The 25,377-nt window shown below is 47.9% G+C and overlaps 1 protein-coding gene and 2 long non-coding RNA genes across 5 annotated transcripts; 2 read left to right on the top strand and 1 right to left on the bottom strand.

Annotated features, from left to right (window-relative positions):
- The first annotated feature begins 9,393 nt into the window (after window positions 1-9,393).
- On the top strand, window positions 9,394-10,328 carry LOC122372942. Its single transcript, XR_006254954.1, has 2 exons — window positions 9,394-9,848; window positions 9,967-10,328. It is a non-coding gene; the product is annotated as an uncharacterized LOC122372942 (long non-coding RNA).
- A 2,962-nt stretch (window positions 10,329-13,290) lies between these two features.
- On the top strand, window positions 13,291-17,963 carry LOC122372944. Of its 3 annotated transcripts, XM_043350628.1 has the most exons (3): window positions 13,291-17,483; window positions 17,602-17,673; window positions 17,933-17,963. In XM_043350628.1, the coding sequence occupies exon 1, from the start codon at window positions 14,193-14,195 to the stop codon at window positions 16,695-16,697; it is 2,505 nt and encodes an 834-aa protein (XP_043206563.1). In that variant the 5' UTR covers window positions 13,291-14,192; the 3' UTR covers window positions 16,698-17,483; window positions 17,602-17,673; window positions 17,933-17,963. The 3 variants fall into 3 exon arrangements, with proteins under 3 accessions (XP_043206563.1, XP_043206561.1, XP_043206562.1); XM_043350626.1 differs by having other exon boundaries at window positions 17,602-17,963; XM_043350627.1 differs by having other exon boundaries at window positions 13,291-17,673.
- A 232-nt stretch (window positions 17,964-18,195) lies between these two features.
- On the bottom strand, window positions 18,196-21,110 carry LOC122372941. Its single transcript, XR_006254953.1, has 3 exons — window positions 20,975-21,110; window positions 20,291-20,353; window positions 18,196-19,127 (listed from the first exon to the last, which is right to left on the bottom strand). It is a non-coding gene; the product is annotated as an uncharacterized LOC122372941 (long non-coding RNA).
- Window positions 21,111-25,377: the final 4,267 nt, after the last annotated feature.

The following is a 25,377-nucleotide window of genomic DNA, read 5'->3' as shown; positions in this document are numbered from 1 at the left end:
CGGGTTTTCGCGATTTTTCGGAACGTGTTAGCGATAAACAGCTAAATGCTAGCATACCTACCTGGCCTTAGATTGATGACGGATCTTGTGACACCAACTATATCTTGATAGGTTAGGTTCCTGACCTTTAACGTCATAAGTGAACCTCGGCACGGTCCTAAAGCGTCACTAGTTGGAAACACCCTCAGTGCCAGGAACTCTTATTTTTTATAAATTTAGTTCGAACCTTTTGATAGGAAGAATTCACGACAGAGCCACCGCTAAGCGAAGCTGGTTGCGGTGACCCTGCCGTCTACCCTCCGATCGCGCAATTCCGGTTCTATGGCAGAATTTAGAGTCCAAAGTTTAACGTGCGCACATAGCCGCGCACGGCCGGTCCCCTCACTGACTTCGCCTGGCTACGGCCTGCCACCAACCGCAGCCATACTTGTCAGGAGGCCCATAAATGTCGAGCGCCCGTCGCGTTTCGAACCCGGACTGTTATAACCGGGAACGCGTGCTCTCACCACGCGGAGTCCAACGCTCTACCAACTGAGCTAGTCTTACGCATGGAGATAAAACTTTTAGGACTTACGAGTAGTGGCCACTCAAAGAATCAGAGCTTGTATATCTCAGCTTTTTCATAAAGGTCATCTGAGGTCAGGCCGGTCACTTGATCTCATCATTTGGGACTAGGGTCAAAAGTCAGTGGAGGGGGATATGGGCGCTGTCATTTTGGAGCTGGGAATGATATAAGACTAGTTCGAGCACATTAAATCGTGATATCATACCCTCTTGCAGTTGCAAGGTCAATAAGGTTAAAGTTTGCGTTGTTTGCTTTGTGTCATGTGACATTATATACGATGCGATAAAGGTTGACTGCGAGGTCATTGTTTTTGTCAATAACTTCAGATCGAGTTGAGCTATCGAATAGAGAAAGTCTCCTAAAGACTCGAAAGGACCTGCGGAATCATATATGCAGCATGGCATCATTCGACCAATTTAGCGACCTCAGTAACTGAAGCGACTGATCTGACCTTTACTGAAAGTCAACATCCTGAGTGGGCCTTTATCAAACACAAATATTTAGGTCGACGCACCTAGGCATAACGAACAGATGATGCCATACGAAGGCGATTGCAGCGGCAATTCGATTGCAGATCGTTCGCAGAAAAGTTATTTACTAAAAACTGGTCCTTTAACAAGTCATTTGACTTGACCTTCAAGGTCAACCTTAAATGAGAAAGCACTCTCTGCTTCTCGTAACGGCTCACACGCCGTTACGAGGGCGGGCTTTTTTCTCTGAAAGCTCCAGCTTAGGGGCGCAACGGCGAGGGGGTTCACGCTGATTCCCCTCCTCCTTGCTCGGCTCGGTGTGTAGAAAACTGAGGGGTTTAGAGACGGTTAAAAGAGCTGTCTAATATCTGTGCGAAATAATAAACCGTCTAATATCTCCCATTCCTGCAATAGCGATATTTCATTTGCTGCGACCTAGTGACTTGACGAATCACTTTCATGAATTAATGATCGCGTGATTACTACAGTCTTTGCAATTCAATTTAGGGCTACGCTCATTAATTTGCACAGTTGTCACGGACCAACCATAAGCGAGCCACCCTGCATCCACTGCTCGCCTGGTGACGGTCGGGTGACGGTGTCTGCTTCATATCAACACAGCCTTGGGTCAACGCCGCGACGCAGCACTAGAGGGTGGCTGCGCCGAAACCTTCCCGTAATGAATGGTTCCCGTCCGCAAACTGCACGTGATCCGACTCACAAATAGGCACTGAGGTAAACAGATGGTCGGCTGAGGCTCTGCACCGAGCAGGCAGTGAATAGTGAGTTTGTCGCGTAGAATAGCCAGCAGAATGGGATGAATGGTGGGAACCAAGTGGGAACATGCTCTCTGCTGAGGTCTGAGGATGTAGGAAATGATGGTGGACATGCAGCCGCTGCGGACGTGCAGGGTGGTCGTGTGAAGCATGCTATCGCCGAACCCTGGGACAATGGGAAGTTACCACAAGTGACATAATGTGTACTGACTACTGATAGCTGTGCAATTGTCAACACATTTCTTCATGGGACTTTAAAATACATAGGACTTTAACCCTCGCCCGTATTGGTGTTTTTCCAGCCGCGAACGTATAAGGGAGGGGGGTCCGTTGGGCCACCCCTTGCCGTTTCGCCCCTGATCGAGCTAGAGCTTCGCAGAAAAAACGAGCGTGTTGCCCGTGACGAGAGGAAGCCGATGATACCCAATTTTAAGGTCCTAGGTCAGGTCAATGACCCAAAAGTCGGGAAAATCGGGACCTGTTAAAAAGTCGTAAAGCGTGGCTGGTGTGTGGTTTTTCGGGGTGCTGATCACGAATATCATGTTAGTTTTGATCACAGATGATGTCTTCATGCATTTAGGCAAGGTCGGGTCAGGTCAGGTCAGGTCAACATTAAGGGTATTCGTAGAAGGTGGCACTGGCAACCGCCTCTGAAAGATTCATAACATGTTACGAAGGTGCCAAAACTACTTAGTAAATGTTCATATGGTTGCTAAATTCGAATTCAGCTCCAAAAAACTGACCTAGAAACATGTAAAACTCGAAAAAGTGAACCGAGGTCATCAAAGGTCAATGACCTGACCTGACCTTCCGGTGACCTTGACACCCACCCTAATGCATGGGAGCAGCATCGTATCCCATGTTTGAACGCTTAAAACCACGAAAAGACTGCAAACGCGCGGCTAATGCGAGCCGATATACGCCGAATCGCGATTCCGGCCAAACATGGTCTCGAAAAGTAGGTCACAGGTCAAAGGTCATTAGGGTCAGGGTCATGAAATTTTCAGGGTAGGTGTAAAATTGATTAACGCGAGGGTGCTGAAAGTTTCGTCGCGATCGGCCGCTTTTTACGCGAGTTATTCGCGAAAAACCGAGGGGGGTCCGTTCGACCCCCCCCCCCCCCCACTACGGGCGAGGGTTAAAATACATAGAGCCATTGCTATCGTAGGACAAAGCGAAATACCTACGACCAGAATCCACAACATAGCTGAAGATAAGTTGAGCACACTTATTTTTCATCGTGCATAAGCAAAGTGGAATGCATTTAAATTATTTCGTTCGTCCACTCTTTATTTCAAACTCAGCTGTAAGGTTAGAAGCATTTGCATCGATCGGTCTATGTTAGATTGATTATTTTCAAACTTCTAAAAAATAATAAGTGCAATAAAATAACTGTTTGCACTAATGGTATGTTTGATTTCTCGCTAGATAACGTTTCGTTTGTTTTGAAAATGCATAACAAGGCTTTGCGAATTAATTATCATAGGGAAATAATATTTTTGAAGCATCACGCTGCTCATATGCGACCCATTGGTCATTTGTTGCACCCAACTGTTTGCGGTGTACGATGATCTCATAGTTCACAGTGGCGTTAAAAATATAAATGTTGCATACCTGCCGTTGCGACACACGTCTTCGGAAAAGCGAATATCAGAAAAAAATTCAATCGCAAACGGCAAAACAATAATATTCCAATTCAATTTCCACACCAATGCCTAAGAAACAGTTCAACAACACGGTTATGGCAAAAGATGCCGGAACAAACAACTCCAGCAGCACATTCACATCACACTGTGATACACATCACACTGTGATCACACATCACACTTAGCACACTGTGATAAAACCTCGTGGCATAAAAATACGAGTCAGCGCAGTCAAGTAATCAGGAACGCGTAAAGTGATATTTCGCAGTCGTTATAGAAGTGAAGAAACACGGTAAATTACCAGCAAAACAACGGACTACATCCTAGACAAGCGGCAACAGCGCCCGCGTCAATCAATTCTGCTTCATCTTGAACGCACAAAAAAAAATCACAAAACCCCTTCCTGCATGCGTTCTGATACCCCCAACTGGGTCAGGCTGACACCTTGGCCAACAGAAGCGCTAATACTCGTATCTGTCACTGTTGACCTGGCGGGTGTATGGATAATTACAAAAGTAAGTGTATACAGAACGTCTGTCAATGGCAGCTGCTGTGAAGCGGGACCAGCATGAGTCGCCTCCGCGCGGCTGCAAACACCCGTCGCTCTGGCATTGTCTGGACAAACGGCACCGTCGTCTGAAACAACAGCTCGACCATGACACAGGGAACTCGGGTCCGGCCTGGTGGGTCGCAGTGGCGGGGACTAACGTCACGCCGGCAGTGGTTGCGAATGCAGACAGTCGAGGTGGAATATTTGCTCAAAGTCTGCGGACGATAAATCTGTTTTCTCTCGTTCGTCTCCGCTGTTTGCTCTGCTAATGGCTTTGGATTGCTGGATTTGTTCCTGAGCTACATCCAACCCTTTCGAAACATGCCGTAATTGTCATGTCTTTGCTTTACTTGTTTGTGAGAGGGAGGCTACTTGAACAGCGAAAATTAACGACGGCTGCATTCCAGTCACGTGGTTGCCTGCTACCATAACACGGAAAGGCATAAATCATTTTCCCGGTATAGCGCTGCACGCTGTTGCTATAAACACCTCACCCCGATCGGGTGCCTCGCGCCAGACGAACGCCCCTTTGAGCCGCGTGCAGACCAGCTCACGTTCCGACAACAAACCGTATCCCATGCCGGCCGGGCGTGCCTGTGTGTTGATTGGGGCGCCGCGGTCACTCTCCCTCCCCTTACCCCTTCTCCTCTGGACGCCACGTGGTCAGCACTGCAGGGGCCGCTGCCGGGGGGCCAGCAGTTGTTTCTATACACCTAATCTCGTCAGCGTCAGCGCAGAGGTATGTGGTGCCATCACTCGAATCAAAGCCAGCAGACGGTGTATAATTTGACAGATAATGTTGCGGTGACGGTTATCATTGGCAAAAATATTTTCCTTTTATTGGTGTTTTATTACTGTGGCAGTCCTCTGGCGATGAAATAGAAAAAGAGCAGCGCTTTAAATTTATAATTCTAGACCGCTAAATGCTGTAAATAAGTGCATTATGACTGAAGATAAATCTAAGTGTATTGCCTAGTCTCCATGCAAGATCTTGCCTTCACACAGAAGCCATTTTAACCCTAAACTGAGCTAATGCAGCGTTCAGCGACCCACTCTGTCATTCGTGCGCCCTTGAGCGCGCTGTTGTGCGCCAATTCTCGCTGCAGGCCTGGCGAGGCACTTGGCGGCACCGCGGCGCCCACAAAAACTCTGGCATCCGACCAGAGCCGCCCGACCGTCCCCTGTCGCCTATCACGGCTAATGTGTCATTCCGTCAGCTACTGCAGTGCCCGCTGAACTGAGAGTGTGCATGCCGAGGGACTGATGCATCTTGCTGATGTAACATCAGTGACAAATATCAACAGGTTTTTCAAGCTGCTGTTGGCTATGAAACAGGGCTGAAGTCTATTTTTTTAACTTTTCGTTAAAATGGGCAAGATCGGAAACAGTTTGGCAGCGGTCAAAAACGTCTTGAGATCAAAAGACGTCTGGAGATCAAAACGTTTTTGTTGCGACAACGTGCAATTTGCGAAGCATTGCTGCTTGTGCATTTTTGCCGTGTGATCTTGGTTTGAAGCGCTGCCTCATCAAGTTTTCGTTTGTGGTTGACTTCTTAAGCTAAATATTACATTTGAAGAAGCTTTCTCACATTTTCTTTCAACAATTATTTGCATAAGCGATGGTCCTAGAATACTTATAAAGTGACAACAGCATGTGTAACGAGACAGCATTCAATCACATTGGCGGACTGCGAAGCTACGCAAGGCAAGCTGCAATGCGAACGGACCGTATGGCCGTCCGGCTCCGGTGCAACGGAGACATCTGGCGCAGATCGCGTCTGGCTGGCGCAACGGGTGCGCACTGCGCCGCGCTGTTGTGTCTGTCGTTTTTGGCGTGGGCCGCTGTTGGGCGGCGACGTACATATGACTGAAGGTAATTTTAGACATCTTTTTTTTCAACTGGTTGGCAACAGAAAGTCAAACAATCCTGAGCGATTTAATTTCACAAAAAGCGAGACATCACACACTGAGGATGTGCCTGACGCCGTGAACTCTCCCATCAATTTAAAAACCGCTGGCTTGGTCACTTCAGGTCGTGTCGGCTAGTGCCACCAAGCTGCTCTGCAGCGCGATGCAATTATGAATTATCTAGCTTCATTCAACAATGCTGGATGCCAGGGTCGCTCGGTTGCAGGTTTGCAGCATCCGGACTACCGCAGTAGGGTTGTCAATGTCCGATAATCCGTTATGCTGGTCAACTTGCCATGCTGTGACCTGCGGTGGAATTGCGGATGGAACTGGACGCAGTGTTAACTGTGAATGGCGTCTAGCAATGGCCAGGGCATGGGGACCCAGAAAGACAGTTGGTATCACTTGGTTGAGACGATGTGCTTCACCGTGAATGCACTTGTACTTACAATGTACTTAGTCTACATGCAGATGGCAGTTTTTACAGCGAGAAGTGTCTACTCAACCCCCATCCCAAGCGTCCAGCCCCATTGGGCTAGATCCTCATGAAAAAACAGCATGATCAAAATCGATGAGCCAGCTAAAACAATATGTGTTAAAGGATACCGCCCCTGCCCGTTTTGGAAATTAATCCAATCGATCTAAGTTTGCAAATCTTAGCAATCTTACAGGTTTTCTCCACAAGTTTTACGCTTGGGAATTTATTTTATCTTGTTGACCCATGCTTACCTAGTGATAGCTATCGATGTCAAATGATTTTTTTTTTGTGGCTGGAGGATGAGGCTGACTCGCCTTTCTGGTAATAGTTATTTTATCCACAAATCGTATCCTCTACCACATTTTCTGTTGTTTTATCTCGTCGTGCGGACAAAATCACCGTTTGTTTGACACAGTCTGTCGTGTCTTTTCTCGCCTGTCGCGTTTTTAGCCGTGACTTGCTGGACACACTGAGAAAACAAGTAGCCGTTTGCATGATAATAAACAGGCGTTATATTTTCAACAGTAGCGTGGCTTGTGTCTCATTTGGGCGTTTCTTAGAACTTTTTGAGCAATGGGTTAGCGGAAAAGGGCGCTTTCAATGAATGATTCTACGATTCACGCACGCATTACGAGGCAATTTCATTTCCAAATTGGTAAACCAATGATAAAGAAACTAACTTGACTATTGACTTCTTCTTGGTAAAAAAGTCAATGGTAAAGCTTCACACCGTGATGGAGCATTTAACCTACGTCCTGCCGTCAAGTCTCTCCCTCGACGCGGAGCTTTTATCGGTGATTTCGACAGACTGGCAGGACGTTGCTAAGGCGATAGTTGTCATTGGCAGCAGTCCTCACAGCAACTGAGCTGCGCCAATCCTCTCATTTCAGGCGATCCATCGACCAAAATAGTCCATACCTCCCCTTTCCCCCCCACACACACAGACACACACACACACACACACACCACCAGTGTCAGGCTCTCCTGTGCGTCCCCCTACATACTGCGTCGCGTGTCAAATATTGCACCGTGTTTGACAGTTGATATTGCTCGGACAGCACTAGAGGAGGATCGTCGTCGTAACAGTTCACCAGGCCAGCCGGTGAATAGTAATAGGGCCGTACCGGGTCGGCAGATGTCAACGGGATGCATCGCAAGAGATTCATTGCGTCTAACCCGTTCGTTTGGCTAGCTTGGCTCGAGGTTGATGCTGTCCCAGACATGAATCTCTGTCACGCGGAAGACGAAGTGGAAGTTTGCTCGATTTGGGAGGAATCGGGCCGTGACGTGGGCCGATGTTTGTTATGGACGACGTCCGAGGTGGGAAGGTCGAGGTTACGACAGCTGTGGTGATATGAGGGAAGAGGTGGCAGCTCTGGATCCGTGGCTATATGTTTTCATCCGCTCGACGTTATAGCCAGTGAGCTCAGAATAGGTCACCAAGCTAGGTATCTAAAGATAAATAGCACATCTCTGATCGTCCTAACTAGCTGCCCATTCTCCTTTTTCGTTACTGAGTTAGTCGCGACAAACGCTTAACCTCCAGTGCAGGAGCGCACACAAGATCGTGGGACTGACCCAGCCATTGTCGGCCTACATCAGACCACCCAGTGCTGTTTGTACGCAGTTACGAAACCAGGGGAGCGAGGCGGCGAGGCAGCAGCTACCGGGTGCAGCGTGTGCTTCCGCGCACGTGAACGGCCCGTGGCCACCGCTCGTGTCACCGTCAACCCGTCGCAGATGCAGCGAGAAGGGCGCCTAACCGGCAGCCTTGGCACCGATTGCATCTCGCCGACCCGTGTCGCACGTCGCAGTGGCTCGACTCAGGACGGAACGGACGGTGATCACACCGAAAAACACCAGAACCTCACAATAGAAACGAAACTCTGCTGGTTTCCAAGTGGGTACTTTCGTATCAAGTGGGTCTTTACCTTTCGGCTACTTTTGAGTAGGTTCCTTTGTATCGAGACGATGTTAAAGCGGCCAGTGTCGGTCAATTAGACTGTTTTTTTTTTTTTAGAGTTGTTATGTAATCAATCACCAATGGGCTGAGTGAACTGACAAGACACCCGTTTGGCATTGGTGCTATGCAGTCGGTGAACACTGAACACTGAACACATGCCTGGCGCCAATTATGCTCGCTTGTCCCTGCCGCTGCTTTTACTTGCTCGTTGAATTTCGTGAAGTAGGATGTTTTCAACCGGTAAATACGCTGGAATAACTGATTTGAATTGTCATGCAAACTGGGGCTACCGTTACCCTTGAAGCGGAACATAGTTAACAGCTTATCACCCCCTAATAAATGACAACTCGAATGTTTTTCGAGTCGTTAAGAACATCGCAAGCATGTGTTTTGGTAATAGTTAGCAGCGATTCAATGTTTTTTTTTTCGGAACTTCGTAGCTCGTTGAGCTCGAACTTGTCCAACGCTTCGGTAAACTTTATGGGACGGGACATATGACATGCGATGCAACAGCAAGTTCAGAACTTGCGATTACAGTCCTATTTCGCCATCCAAGCCCACGCATTCGTTCCGGGTATTTCGAGTTCTTGGCGGGCTGGTCCCATTTCCTTCTGCTTCTAAGCAGCCGCCCTCGCTGCGCAGAAGCCCTATCTTCGCGCTGTTGCCAGACGTGGTGATGCCACTTCCTGCCATTCTCAGCGGGAACCATGTGTGTTGTTTGCGCAACGTTCGTCCCCTTATAGTTGTGACTTTATGTTACGTTACGACTATAGCACATTTATAGATATTTAATTTCTAAACTTATCTGGAATACGTCGACGTATGTGACTTTATGACAAACCTGGGCAACTGCATATCATTTTATGAGGTATTGGGGGAATCAACGCTAAACATGCAACCACAGAAGTTTATGAAACACCAATGCATATTATTCCAGTTGTTCCATTTCCTTGGCCTGGAGAAGTACTTATAACAATAATTTTATCAGTAAATTGAATTTGATAGACGTTCGTAGCACAGTGCAGGTTTCATGGTGTGGTCGCCGCGCTCTATCGTTTCCTTTTTTCCTTCCGTTCCCTTATCTTTTGTTCCAATATGATTTGTCCGTAGTTCACCGTGCGCCTTTCTGGCTCGACGCCAACTTGGCCGGCTACCCGAGCCTGTAAATGTGACCACTGCCGATAGATGCCGCTAATGATTAACCGCGAGTGACCTGAGAAGTAGTGCCGTCCGACACAATATAGCATAAGCGTTTATATGTATCTGTAATTGCAAATGCTCAAAAATTGATTGTTTCGGGTGCTTATTTATTCAACAATATTTCCAACACTGTTATAAGTATCCCGATGTTGTGCGATTTACTTTCGAGCTGCCACGTCATGTGTTCGTGCGCGGGGCGTGTCGCAGTGACCGGCGACTGGGTCGCGGCGCCATTGCTGGTCGAGAGGCGATAAGCGTGTGACGTTGTGTGCTGTGCTCCGTCGCAACTGATGGTGAGTTGAGAGACCTGAAATTGATATTGTTCTTTTATTTACGTCGGCATGAAATATGTGATATTCAGTTCAGTGTTATTGGCGCAGATACCTGAGAAAACTTATTGACCTGTTCTAGGTATGATTCGATGGTGACCGTCGTGTCAGGAGCGAGCCGCGTGGAATGTCCCGCAGGAGGCGTTACCTGTCGGTATGTAACGAATGATATTGGTCCCTGGCACATTGAAATGTTATTGCTGAACCCATTTACTATCGGATTTGCAAGCTGAAGTTAGATGTTAATTATCGGGAGAATTGCCGCGCTGTTCGGATTATGTGAGGGGATTGGCGCACGGTGACGTAATTTGTCTCGTTAGTTTTATTGTGTTATTTGCTTTTGTTGTCGCCCGCGTTATGTGCATGTTTTGCTGTTTTCGTTGCATTAATTTTCGTACTGTTTGTTTCTACAGAAACGACCAAATACAGGCCAGTTACGGCTGAGCGCCGTTTGTATGGGAGCGGGTACCGCGGCTACAGTTTCGACAGATCTCCAACCGGCGGCGGAGCGACTGCTGCACCTGATGAGCAGCTGCTGCAATGGTTCGTCCGGCCGTGCCGACGACTGCTGCGTCTGGTGAAGCCAGGAGCATGATCGCTTACAACGGTAGGAAAAGCGCTGCAGTGCCGACCCGTGTGCTGCGTGGTTTAACTGGGCGAGTTAACGTCAAGTTGGACTAGTGACGTGACGTGATAATGACTCGGGAGTTTCTGGTGGCGTAGAGTAAAGGGTGACGTCATAAATGATAGCGGCAGTGCTGTGACGTCATTTATTGAAGTATAGCGGCACAAGTTGGGGACGTGACAGCCGATTGGTGACTAGTGGGTTTGGTGTGACATCACATATCTGCAGTGTTAGTGTACATGCTGACGTGGTTTGGTAATCGATGTTATAAGACTGCACTGTAGCTCACTAGCATATAAGTGATGAACGCGGCTGCGTAGGTACTTGTCGATAAGGCCCACTGTGGGGAGTATTTGAGCTGGAACGAGTTGGTTTAACGTTGAGCCAGATTTGTTCCCGATCCAGTCCATTCCTGCCTACCCGGTTAGCGGCGTCCACTCCTCATCTCGTGCCGGGCATTTGGCAGTGGTATCTTCTCTTCGGCGTTTCGGACTGCTTCGAGTGGTTTGATTCCCGCTGTTGCAGTCAGGGTTGTATACCAATCAAGTCGATTGAATTGATTGATTTGTTTCAACGCGTATTTTGAGTTGATTGGATTGAGTCGATTGACTTTTCGAGATGACTGGTTGACTGACTCGTTTCACTTTAGCGACTGGTTGACTGATTTGATTCCCGAAAATCAGAGTGACTCGTATGATTGAGTCGATTGAATGGAAAGTTCAAATAAGTTTTAGTTGACGAAAATAATGACACCAATTGATGACACCAAAGATCACAAAACTACACTGAAAACTGCTTGTCATCACAACTGCAATATGGGGTAGATGGCCAAATAAAGAACAGGGCCTAAACAACATGAACAGCCAACATTGACTTTGAACTGCAATAACTGCTCCAATCCTGGTGATAGAACCTGGCGATGCACCTACCTTCCTTTCTGCACTCAGCAGGAAACGTTTTTTTTTTAATCCAGATGATAAAGTGCAAGGCCCTATATATACTAATAAAGTGTGATTAATTTATAATTCACATCTCCACATCTCCTCAGAAACAACCCACTGAACTCTATAAATATCTGAAACCCCTACAAAAATAACTGAAAGAAAAGCGCCGTTTTCGTCTCGCTGATTACGTTTACGTACAATTAATAGCTAATTTGCTGCATTGTTTAATTTGCAGCAGAACGTTTGTTGATTCTTTTCTCCTGAGAGCCTAAGCATAACATATTAAATATATTTCATTTTCCTTAAAATATTTTACCGAATATCATTAAGTGTTTTTATTTCAAATGAAATAATAATTAAACCGAAATTGGTGCTGTACAACCGATTTATTTTATGATGATCTACCATACTACATGATAATCAATGACGTCATCTTACCAAAAAGTCAAAAGAAGTAGAATAAGGATTTATAAAAGCTTAGCATACTTATTGGCAAAACCAAACGTTTTTGTTGTTTCGCAGTCGCGCCGTGCCGTTTTCCCATTCCCTGTCCTCTCCATTTCCTTTTAAATATATTTTTAATCCTCATCCCTATCCCCCAGTCCTAACAGTTTCAAATTGTATTGCAATAAAATGTTTTGAATTCTTCACATAGGTACCTAACATTGACATACCACGTCCAGAATCGTGGACCGCTAAATACTTCAAATCTCTTCCTTCCCAATCTGACAACATCCCATGTCTCAAATACACATTGTGTGGAATGATTTTTCAGGCTGCCTGTCAGTCTCTGTCTAACCGAAACCGTCACATGCATGATGCAGGTAAGATATTTATTTCTATTTCCCTATGGTTAATATGTTATTGATGCATATTATCCATTAAAATAGACATGGTGTAAATGGTGTTATATAATACTGAACGAGGCCGGTGTAAATAAATTTTCAAGACCGAGGTCCTTACTGGATTTTTGAACGAGGCCGAAGGCCGAGTTCAAAAATCAGTAAGGACTGAGGTCTTGAAAATTTATCACCGGCCGAGTTTGGTATGTATTTTACTGTATGCCAACGATAAATTTATGTTCTGGACCGAAGCTCTTAGCCGACTTAGGAACGAGACCATCCAAAAATGTTGGCTTAAGTGCATTCTGGTAATGCATTTTTGACCGTGGTCAATTTGCTTACACCAGTTATTACCACACCTCTCTGGCTAATGTATTTGAATAGGCCAGGCATACAGTAAAAAGTGTAAAAAGACATGGTAAATGGCCAAATCATGAACACTGCCAAAATCCGAGCAGCCAACTTTTAACTGCAATATCTGATATTAAGTGTAAATGGAGTTGGAATATGGCCAAAATTAAATTGACAACTTTTAGGTGAAAGGTGGTGATTTGGGTTAAGGGGCGAGTCAACTACTGGGTCATTTTGCACCCATTAAATGAAACTTCTGCTCCAATTCTACCCATTGAAGCTCAATATCATGATCCACCTGTCCATCACTAGGTATCCTTCCTTATTACATAGAAACTTTGAATGGCATGGCAATTTATAATTTTAAGTGACAATATTTTTATGTTTCTTCTGTAGGTAGGTAGGTAGGTAGGTAGGTAGATAGGTACACCAGACTGCTATGGACACTTTTCCAAGTTGGTGGGGCAAAAAACCTAATGTATGTCTAGGTTTGAGTTGTTTGATTGAGTTGATTGATTCCTTTCATTGTCGCGTTTGAGTCGATTGAATCAATTCCCGAAAACTGCTCTGACTTGATTGATTTGATTGGTTTCCCAAATTTGTCGTGATTGAATTGATTGCTATTGATTGAGTCGTATACAACCCTGGTTGCAGTCCTCCTGTCTGCTTCGGCGAGGTCGCTGTTGGAGCCGCGTCGACGAAGCTGCAGTTGGAGCCGCGCCGACAAGTTGGAAGTTGGAGCCGCGCCGACGAAGTCGAAGTTGGAGCCGCACCAGCGAAGTCGCAGTTGGAGCCGCGCCGACGAAGTCGCAGTTGGAGCCGCGCCGACGAAGTTGGAAGTTGGAGCCGCACCAGCGAAGTCGCAGTTGGAGCCGTGCCGACGAAGTCGCAGTTGGAGCCGCGCCGACGAAGTTGGAAGTTGGAGCCGCGCCGACGAAGTCGCAGTTGGAGCCGCGCCGACGAAGTTGGAAGTTGGAGCCGCACCAGCGAAGTCGCAGTTGGAGCCGTGCCGACGAAGTCGCAGTTGGAGCCGCGCCGACGAAGTCGCAGTTGGAGCCGCGCCGACGAAGTTGGAAGTTGGAGCCGCGCCGACGAAGTTGGAAGTTGGAGCCGCGCCGACGAAGTCGCAGTTGGAGCCGCACCGACAAGTTGGAAGTTGGAGCCGCGCCGACGAAGTCGCAGTCGGAGCCGCGCCGACAAGTTGGAAGTTGGAGCCGCACCGACGAATTCGAAGTTGGAGCCGCACCGACGAATTCGCAGTTGGAGCCGCACCGACGAAGTCGAAGTTGGAGCCGCGCCAGCGAAGTTGCAGTTGGAGCTGTGAAGATCAAGTTGGAAGTTGGAGCCGCGCCAGCGAAGTTTCAGTTGGATCTGCGCCAGCGAAGTTGCAGTTGGAGCCACGCCAGCGAAGTTGGAAGTTGGAGCCGCACCGACAAGTTGGAAGTTGGAGCCGCGCCGACGAAGTTGCAGTTGGAACGACACGCACGAAGTTGTTGTTACCCGAAGCTGTAATTGTACCCGTGTTTGCTACAGTTAGCCTTTCGTCATGAATCCGCTGGAAGAATTCAAGGTCTCGCAGCTGAAGTCTGAACTGAGACAGCGGGGAGCAGACACAAGAGGTTCGAAATCGGTACTCATGATCCGTTTGAAGGAGTTGCTGGATGATCAAGGTGTGGATGTGGCATGCTTTGTCGCTTCACGAAGAGATGATGCAAAGAAGAACGGACACCTGGAGGATGCCAATGCTGGAGACTCTTCTCGTCGTGAGGACGACTCTTCTCCAGCCCCTGGACCACTCGTGAGAGCCGGTTCGCAGGCATCCATGGACAGTTCCGCCTCACGAGCTTCTGTTTCTTCTTTGCGTGCTGCAGAATCTGCTAAGAAGGCTGGACTGATCGCGCGGGCTTCCTTTCTGAAGAAAAAGCAGAAGCTCGAGATGGAAGCCATGGAAATGAAAATGCGCCAGGACGAGCTACAGCTTCAAGCTGAACTTGCCGAGTCTGAAGCAAGAGAACAGGTTTTGCTGGAGAGTGAAATGGCCCTGAATCCTGGAGTGGCCCAACTGGTAGAACAGCCGCCCACCGGAGACCAGCGCGTGGAGCCGGAGAGAGCAGCAGCATCTGAAATCCAAGAAGTGTCTGCGTTGAGGAGGACTCTGCCTCTCTCGAGGCCCGGTCCTATTCCAGTCGTCCCGGCAGAACCGATGACCGATGGGAGTACGAGGTTCCAGCCAGCTCCTGTCCAAGTTCCCCACGAAGCTAATGGCAGCAAGAGCAGGAGTCAGCAGGATGCCACGCAGATACTCCTGTCGCAGTTGCAAAGGACTGGTCTTCCCACGCCTGATATACCAGTTTTTACGGGTGACATAACCAAGTACAGGTCTTTCTTGCGTGCCTTCGAAAGCAGGATTGGCAGCAAGACGGACAACGATGCCGAGAAGCTGCTCTACCTGGAACAATACTGCAGCGGAAAGCCGAGGGAAATCATCAGAGGATGTCTGTATATGTCCGACGAAGCTGGTTACCTGGAGGCGCGACGACTGTTGGAGAGACGCTACGGTGATCCGGAGTCCATTTCGTCGGCGTTCGTGGACATGCTGGTGGACTGGCCCCAGGTGAAGCCGGGAGATGTAGACGCGTTGGATCGCTTCTCACTTACTCTGACGTCGTGCCTGAATGTAATGCAAGAGATACCACCTGGTGAAAGAGAAACTGATCATCCCCGAACGATGAGAAGAGTGGTTGAGAAGCTTCCTGTCCATCTTCAGGATGCATGGCGCAGACGTGCGCATCAGATCAAAGAAACTGAGGGAAGAAAAGTGGTTTTCAACGACATCGTATCATTCGTTGATCATGAGGTTCAGGTTTTGACAGACCGAACCTTCGGAAAACAGAAGGATGAGAGAACAAAGAAGGCCACGTTTACCGTGTCTGCTACCACTGTGACTGAAGGAAGCCGTACCGTGACGTGCTTGTACTGCCAAGGAAGACACTTCACCGACGTCTGTCTGGAGCTGAGCAAGCTGCAGTTCGAGGAGAGGCGGAAATTTGTGCTGGAGAATAAGCTGTGCTTTGGCTGCTTACGTAAAGGACATCAGTTCAGAACTTGCTTCAGGAAGCTGACCTGTGAATCTTGCAAGCGACTTCATCCGACCGCAATGCACAAAGACGAAACCCCTGGGACTGCAACACGTACTGACAGCGGGAGCCAGCAATCCACTCTAGTGAAGAGTGGGAGGCTGGAGATCTCGACAGGCACAGCAGGCAGCTCGTCAGCCATGATGGCCATCTTACCTGTGCAGGTTTGGAATGAAGACTGTTCAAAATCTGCTGTGACGTACGCATTCCTCGACATGGGTTCGTCTGCTTCATTCTGCACACCAGAACTTCTGAAGAGCCTCAGCATGGATGGAAAAGTGGAGGATCTCACCATGACGACTGCCACAGCAGTGAATCAGAAGATCACCTCCAAAATGGTCAAAGGATTGAAGATCTCTGACACCAGGGGCAGTAATGTGATCCCCATGCCGCGCCTGTACACCTTGGACAAGGTACCGGTGGATCACAGCGACATTGCAAGAATCGAAGACCTGCGACGATGGCCGCATCTGCAGGAGGTTGTTGCAGAACGTGTGGATGTCGACATCGGATTGCTGATTGGAGCCAACTGTCCTCAGGCCTTGGTTCCCTTGGAAGTTCGTTCGGCTGAGGAAGGATGTCCGTTTGCTGTTCGGACGGCACTTGGTTGGGTCGTGTATGGACCAAGGGAGGACAGTTTGCTATCAGACGAGGGATGTGAGGTCCAAAGGAGGGGCCAGTGGGTTGGAAGGACCGTTGTGTCTAAAGTGAGACCACCGAGCCAAAGTTGGAGCCGTGGAGCCCAGAGTCGGGACGCTTTCAGTCCGTTTGGAGGCAGTGTTGCCTGTGGGACGTCGGGAGCTCAGTGGGTTTGCGCGGGTGCAGACCGTGGGCCCACTTGGGTCGCCCGGGTCCGGAAGAGTGGGCGCTGGGGGTCGCCCAGTGAGTGTGTGTGTGGTGCCGGCAGGCGATGACCGGTGGATGAGCTTCTGCCGGCGCCAGCGGCAGCAGCAGCGGCAGGAGCAGCAGCAGCAGCAGCAGCAGCGCGGGTTTTGGCGTTGAGTACGAAGGAAGACCTGCAAGACGCGAAACTGGGAATATCTGGTTTCGATATTGTGATTGTGTCACAAGTGCGATTTTCGGAAGAATGTCTTTGTTGGTAATATTGGTGCCTTATCTGAAGCGTCTAGAAGATAAGCAAGAAACCCTGTTGGTTGTTGTATACCACACATCAAGCAGACGGCTGCCTTGAGCGCGGCTTTGGCTAAGATCTTTGAACCAGGAGGGTTCAAGGGAGGGGGTGTGGTCGCCGCGCTCTATCGTTTCCTTTTTTCCTTCCGTTCCCTTATCTTTTGTTCCAATATGATTTGTCCGTAGTTCACCGTGCGCCTTTCTGGCTCGACGCCAACTTGGCCGGCTACCCGAGCCTGTAAATGTGACCACTGCCGATAGATGCCGCTAATGATTAACCGCGAGTGACCTGAGAAGTAGTGCCGTCCGACACAATATAGCATAAGCGTTTATATGTATCTGTAATTGCAAATGCTCAAAAATTGATTGTTTCGGGTGCTTATTTATTCAACAATATTTCCAACACTGTTATAAGTATCCCGATGTTGTGCGATTTACTTTCGAGCTGCCACGTCATGTGTTCGTGCGCGGGGCGTGTCGCAGTGACCGGCGACTGGGTCGCGGCGCCATTGCTGGTCGAGAGGCGATAAGCGTGTGACGTTGTGTGCTGTGCTCCGTCGCAACTGATGGTGAGTTGAGAGACCTGAAATTGATATTGTTCTTTTATTTACGTCGGCATGAAATATGTGATATTCAGTTCAGTGTTATTGGCGCAGATACCTGAGAAAACTTATTGACCTGTTCTAGGTATGATTCGATGGTGACCGTCGTGTCAGGAGCGAGCCGCGTGGAATGTCCCGCAGGAGGCGTTACCTGTCGGTATGTAACGAATGATATTGGTCCCTGGCACATTGAAATGTTATTGCTGAACCCATTTACTATCGGATTTGCAAGCTGAAGTTAGATGTTAATTATCGGGAGAATTGCCGCGCTGTTCGGATTATGTGAGGGGATTGGCGCACGGTGACGTAATTTGTCTCGTTAGTTTTATTGTGTTATTTGCTTTTGTTGTCGCCCGCGTTATGTGCATGTTTTGCTGTTTTCGTTGCATTAATTTTCGTACTGTTTGTTTCTACAGAAACGACCAAATACAGGCCAGTTACGGCTGAGCGCCGTTTGTATGGGAGCGGGTACCGCGGCTACACATGGACCTATTGCATTAAATGTGATCAAAATTCAAAGGCATCACTCTGTTTTAGGTCAGTAGTAGACCGTATTTATAAATTTGTACATAATCCACTTCATGATTTTGCTTCTTGGATTGCCACTTACGAATCGCTTTCTGATATGCAGACTTGGGAAATTTGGCACAAATAGCACACTACTGGTCAAGATATCAACGTTACGAATACGTATATTTTACTTATCACTGCATGCGATTTTGAAACATTTTATGAACTTTTATTTCACACATGAAATAATCACTCATTTCGAAATGTCGACCAACTCGGCTGCTTTTCATCACTAATTGAGTCGCACGGTAGCGTGCAGCATCGACTGCATCAACGCCACTATGTATAACTAGCGCGGTCACTTGCGCCGGTCGTATGTAAAGACTTAAAACAATTCCTGGATAAACGGGACTCAAACATTATGCAGGTGATGGATTTAGCCAGCTCTGGCCGTAGGCCGATTACTGGCATTGACGTCCTAAAGAATCGGTAAACAGTTGACTCGCTCAGTCGCAGACTCACACAAAGCAGCATTAACCCGCGGAGCCGATCAGCCTTAGTGAAATGTTGAGATTCGTTCCTCAACTTGCCCTTTGTGGATCGTCTAGAGTGACATTCTTACATTCACTTGATGTGTTATCTCTCACGTATGCAACTCACGTCCATCTCACGTTTATCCCATTATCACGTACATAAAACCGCATGAGGCTCACGTCCAGCTCACGTAAAACTAACTCCATGATTGGCATCCAGCTCAAGCTCACCTGACGTCTAACTGACGTCCAGTCCACGCGTAACTGCAGCGAAAAGTGCCAACTGACATCCATCCAGACCATCCCCTACAGCATTAAACTGTGATGTTGCCTGCTGAAGACAAGCATTGAAGTTCTACCTAACGTCAATGTTCCACAAACGTCTAACGACCGCGGAGAAAATGCTCAAGAAACTTGAACTGCACGTCACCTGACGTTACACTGACGTTCGATACACGTCATACTGACGTCCAGACGATGGGTGCCAGTCTTCATGACGTGATATTTTGGGAATTCATGTCTCCCACATCAAGTTGTACATGTTGAGCCCCGACAGAATCGTGACATCCTGCAAAAAGAGAGGTTTGTAAGAAAATTGGTGATTGAAATAACCATAGTTAGATGAGTACGAACCAATACAGCTGAAAGGCATGGAATTCGTAGGTAGAAAGGGTACACAATCAGATTGATGTAATTTCTATTATAATTATTGGGCATGTACACCGAAACTCGTTAAAAGAAGCCTAACTTATCATAGTAAACCAGTATAACGCCTTTTGGGGCGACTAACGGAGCGAGCGAGAGGGTGAGCCTTGCACGTGCGGAATTTCGAGGGGATACCTCCAACTGACTTGTGCACTGCACTCTACTAACCGGTCTCTAGCGATGTGTCAAATTTGGGCACAATCGGCCCAGCCGTTCTCGAGATCTGGAAGCGGCACCCTGCACGTGCGCACGTGCAAAATGGGTCCCAACTGACTTGTGCACGGCACCCTACTAACCGATCCCTAACTGTGTACCAAATTTGAGCGCAATCGGTCGAGCCGTTCTCGAGATCTGAAATCGACCCCTGCACGTGCGCACGTGCAGCAGCACCCCAACTCTGGCACATGGATATGCAGTGCCTAGTGGGTGCCTACCTACATGCCAACTTTGAGCGCAATCGGCCAAGTAGTTACCGAGATATTGCAACAATTGCAAAACTGACACCTCTTCGTTTTGCACGTGGCACGTGCATAAGGGGTCACCCACATGCATCGGGAATAGTCCAATACTTGGTAGAAGGAATGAAGCTACCCTACAAAAATTACCGCATGTAAATCGGTCAAGTGGTTGCTGAGATATAAGCCTCGCAAAAGCGTCCGCACGGCCGGCCGGCCGGCCGGCCGGCCGCTCATACTCAGAAATTTCCGTTAATCTAAGTAAAGACTCCGCTCGCTTCGCTCGCTCCGTAAAAACTTACATGCTGGCAAACAGTTCCCGTCCGTGCATATTACATATGTACATGCAACATGCAACTTCAGACGTGGGGTTTTATTGCGCGGCAGTTCGGCGACAAAACCAGCTTCGAGCTACACGTTTCGAAAACGTTTCAAGCTACACTTTTTAGAAATGCATTCAAATGCAGATTCTCACCGAATCTGCGAACGCATCTCACTTCAATGAAGTAGAGGACACATAACTGTACACCAAACTACAAAGTCTCAAAGCTAATAGGTGCTATTGTCCCACCTTTGAGCAATAAGTAGTAAATTCTTCCAGGGTTATAATACCATCATGGTTTGTGTCGATCCTCTGAAAAGCAAGAACGACAATGAATAGCGGTCAAGTTTAGCTATGGGCCACCAAGGGATAATCTCTCGCGTTTAGTTAGGCCATCGTCAGATTCGACTTTGGCATAATGTGTCAAAAAATGTGCCAGATGAATCTGCCAATGGACCATACTATACATGCAAAAGGAAAACCAACCGTCTCTTAGAACAGACACGCCCGATGTAACAGACTCAGAGGCCATACATCCGCTGGAACGGTCAACCCGGAAGGGTAGGTATACTTCTATGTGATAAGCTGCCCAGGTTCATCAGTGGTCTGGTAGGATGACCACTTGTTGGAGTATGTAACGTCCTAACATATGCATAACTTTGTAAGTAATCAATGATGGTAAATTAAAGTAATATGGATGGGAAAGCTGGAAAGTCTCCGAAAAGCTAGAGTGGCTCATGGTAGTGAACGACCTTTAAAACGTGCATCGAGTAGTCAGAGCAGCCAAGAGCTGTAGGTGGCAGGCCGGCAGATAAACGGATAGCTCTATCCGTTTATCTGCCGGCCTGCCACCTACAGCCTTCGGCTCGATCCTGTTAGCCCTCTCAGTATAGATGTCAGCACCATCGCTGCGCCCTCCGGCCGACGTCTCACCGAGAACAGATCCTGTCCTCTCTCGTCGGGAGAGACGTGGTCGGCCTGCGTCGTGTCGATCAGTCGGTAGATGGCGCTCACCACCAGTCGCATCTCGTCCTCAGTGATGAAGCCGTCATTGTTGACGTCATATAAGCTGCAAACAGAAGGCAGACGGTTCATCAGACCTTGATCTGATAGGTGCACAGCAGGAGTGGTTGTGTGCAGTGTGCATCCCAAGCTAAGCTACAAAATTTAAACGAAATAATTTGGTGAAATTAGATTAGATTTCGTACCATCTGCCATGGCATTATTTGAGTAAACGTTGAAACGTTTTGTTAAAAGCATACTAACGTCTGATCGTCAGAAACTATCGCCCAGTCCCACGAGCTCTTTGCTTATGAAACATGCACACCATGCGAATGGAAGCTCTCTTATCAATCACTCTGACACCAATAACATTCCACGGGGACCGGCAGATGTATTTTGCACGAACACCGCGCGAGCGTGTGTGCATAATTTGTGAGCCTTACTGAGAAGAAGTCAGCACTAGCGCACGCAGCTCGACGCACAAGGGACTTCAGTCATTAACGGTTGGCTCGGTCAGGTAAGCGGGGTAGCTCATGCCTATGGGCTAATGACGATAATCAATAATCATATTATTATCGATCGTTAAGATATGTGTGGATTTAAAGCTGTAAAAGGGCACTTTTATTTATAAAAACTCTTTTGGTTAAGGTTCGAATTGCAATAGGTAGGTAGGTACATTCAACAGACCTAATTCATTAATTCTTTGTTGTGTGCTTATTAGCACCTGTAACTGAAGGATTATTCATCTCCATAGCGATTCTCTTTTCTCGGACTTTCAATTAGTGGCCCTGTCAGTCACAGCCTGCGCCTCGGCCTGCGAACGTGGAATTCAGAGAAACCAAAACGAACCGCCTATGAATTACGGCATCACGAGCTTATTGAATTATGCTGTAGCTGAAAGAAAAAGTTTTATTTCATGAATTTGTTTTGGATTAATGTAAATACGTGCGAATCATTATCAAAACTAAATCTTCGAAATCCAAACGTAGTTCTTGGTTCAGAGTTCAGACAGTTTAATTGAATGTGATTAAATGTGACTTCATGAAATATGCTTTATCTTGTTTATCGTCCCCTCGCTAAAATGAAGGCTTTCACAAAGCATACTAAAAAAGTCTTACTTTTAATGATGGTGTATTGATCGCAAACCAGCTTTAAATGGTGGTGCATCTGCGTCGAATTAAGCATCTGCTTTTGCACCACCACATGGACTATATGCTTATTTTCATCTCATGTTAAATAAATGTTTGCTTGCTGTTGTTGAATCAGCACAGCATCCAAAGCTCACTAGCTCCAGTGACTACATTCCCATTTCCCAGCGACCCTCCTCGATGACAATGCAGGAGCATTACCGCGGATATACCCGGCCACCGACCAGCGGAGGTGGAGTGGCTCAGGTCCGCCATCACTCCCGAGACGTCCGCGGAGGAAGAGTGATGTCCCGCCCCTCTCAGCTCCCCACACCACACCCCTCTTCTTCCCTACACTCCCGAGCTCTGCCTCGACCGATGCTGGATCACTCCCGACTGCATGCCTGTTTTAGTCGAGACATATAGACGGTTAGCTAATAGCTGATATTCTGAGTGCAGTTTCCTAGAAAACATGTTTTACCAGATATCACCATTATCATTTTTCTGATATCATTTACGGAAGGCTATGGAAAGCAGTCACCAAACTTATGAAAAGACGTAATCGGAGATGATTGCTTCTCTGTTTCGTGAGTTAGCTAAAGAAACATGAAAACATTTGATCCTTAAACAAATAATCACCTCAGTGAAGCCCGACAAAATAAAATATCCCCAGGAACTAAAACATAGAATTGAAAATAAGGAATCGTCACTCAACATCTTATTGGAGTCACTCTGATAGGTGTCTTATTTTCTAAGTTCTTGGCATTTGAAAGTGTATCCATTTCTGTTTTCACTTTAGTTTCATTACTGTTTTCACTTATTTTAGTTGACAAACTTGCCACATTTTCTGTGCCCACCCGCATTCTCCTCAGCATGGCGAAAAATATGCCGATATCAAGTGTAAATTTTACTTCTTCTTTTCTGTTACTTGTGTTGTGTCCATTCTGTTTGCACCAGAAACGACAGCTACGACAGGCTTCAACGACGTGCTGCATATAACAGCATCAGTGAAGATATGATTCACATGTACACATACCGGGACCACAAAAAATCATCCATTCTTCCACTACAAGCTCAGTGGACGTCGTCTCCAAAATTTTCAGAGCACGCGAAATCTGAGGATAGGTATCACAAAAGCTTTTGTCCTGTTTCATATTTGGCCCGTTTTACATTCAAAGCTCACAAATTGAAATGCCTATGCCTGTCGATGAAAGGAAACCACGAGTTCGATTCATTGCTTTTCCCAAAGGAAATGTAGCTGAGATTTAATTTCCGGTAGTGCGACAGAGCGGTAAAGAGCCTGGCCAAGTTCTGACCTCGCTGTAAGAATAAAAGGCAATGATGCGAAGAGCTTCATCTCATGTCATTTAGTTTCTCACAACTAGCTATCTGAAATGTGAATCATTTTATTGAATAACGTCAAACGTGGCCCAGAAAACATCACATACAGTTCACATCTCCGTTTAGAGATCCGGCGCTAAAATACAGAGTCCTTCATTGCCCTGTCGAGCCATCGTCTCCACTGTTTCTTCATTGCCTCACTCCTCGGCACAGCGGGGGTTTCCTCTGCGCTATTCGTCAGTGTTATTACCGCCGCAGAACCATTAGCCCGCCTTCTGCAGCGTTAGGATGGTACGAGTATTGCGGTACAGCCTAGCCACGCAGTGGTGCAATGCGGCACAGCCTAACCACGCAGTGTGCACTGCGGCACACTCTAACACCCAGGCGACTCGCCATACGTACGAGGCACGGCGGATAGCCAGACCTGGCATACCGAAGAGCTCTTAAGCTCGTTTTTGCATTGTCATCAGATGCTGACGAATGGTCCAGATAACATCTGCGCCGGCCGACAGCGGGATTATATGAGTTTGGTACGCAGCTGTGGCATGCATCCGGTAATAACAGCCCCTCCCCGGCCTCCTTATCCTCAGGGGAATCTACAAGATCGGAAGCCTCCCCGGCCCGTCGACTCATCTGCCCGCAAAGCCGACTCCCACGCACACTGCCGCGGGCAGCTGACGACTAGTATGTAGGGCCGGGGTGCCGAGCTCTGCGTCACGATTGCTGCCTCCCATCCACGACACGGTGCTGATGCTTCCAAGTTTATATTGTGGTGCGGAGTTCAAAACTCAAATCCCAGACATTAGCTCCGCTATCAACTAGTTATGAGCTCCACAGACTAGCTTGCCATTAGCTCGCCATTAGCTCGACAATTAGCTCGCCATAAGCTCGCGTCCTGCAACAGATTAAAATTAACTTAACAACGCACAAATACAAGCCAACGATGAAAATAACCACTAAGCAAAGCAAAGTTAACAACAAATGAGGGTTTACAACAATTCATAGTAACAAAATAGCAAATCTTACCGTTCACGCAGACGCACACAACAAGAACCACACAGAACCAGTGCACGAATGGCGGGGTCGCCGCCGCGCGGCCCGGACGGCCGACCCGCCGGCCAATCGTGGCGCGCAGCGATTGGTGGCTCTCGACCCGCGGGAGTCACATGACCTGAGTCACATGACCTGATTTCCCCGCAACCGGCGTAGAGCCGCCGGATTGCTGCGCGGCACACCGCCTATACTCTTCCCCCTTAACGAGCATACAGTCCTCTCAACGTCAGCTTAACACCGGCCGGAACAGCGGCAGCACAATCAGAAATCAATCACACACGCGCCGGACAATTGACACCGTCGAGGAGCACATTATAACACTGCACAAATTCCAGCTACATCCCTCTGAATCTGCGGCAATAATCGAACAAGTCTCCATTCAACCCACTAGAGACATAACAAATGAAGGAGTCGGGGCCCTCGACCCAACATTGTCCGCTCCACCTTATTTTCACCACAGAGACTCGGGCTAGAACTTTCACATGACAATGCTCAGTGCTCACGGCTCAACGGCAGCTACCAAACAAAATTACTCATAAGTCAACCGCTCAGGAGCCACACCTTTGTTACTCCGCGCAGAGCGTCTCAGAGGCGCATCGCCTAATGCGGTGGTCTCCGAACCCTCCGTCTGCCCTTCACGATTACCAGCGGGACTCAGTCTGTCACCCGCGCCTGGGTCAGGTCTCTCATCTCCCGAATCACCGGGGACACCGCTGGTCAAGAGCGGCACAGTGGGACTCAAATTCAGTGCCGGATGCGAAATACATGGGACATACGACTGATCAGGGGCAATACGAGTGAGTACAGCTGGCT

Source organism: Amphibalanus amphitrite, unplaced genomic scaffold (assembly GCF_019059575.1).
Source record: "Amphibalanus amphitrite isolate SeventyFive unplaced genomic scaffold, NRLGWU_Aamphi_draft 001421F_arrow, whole genome shotgun sequence".
In the NCBI taxonomy this organism is placed as follows: Eukaryota; Metazoa; Arthropoda; class Thecostraca; order Balanomorpha; family Balanidae; genus Amphibalanus; species Amphibalanus amphitrite.
This window is presented reverse-complemented; position numbering and strand designations above follow the sequence as displayed.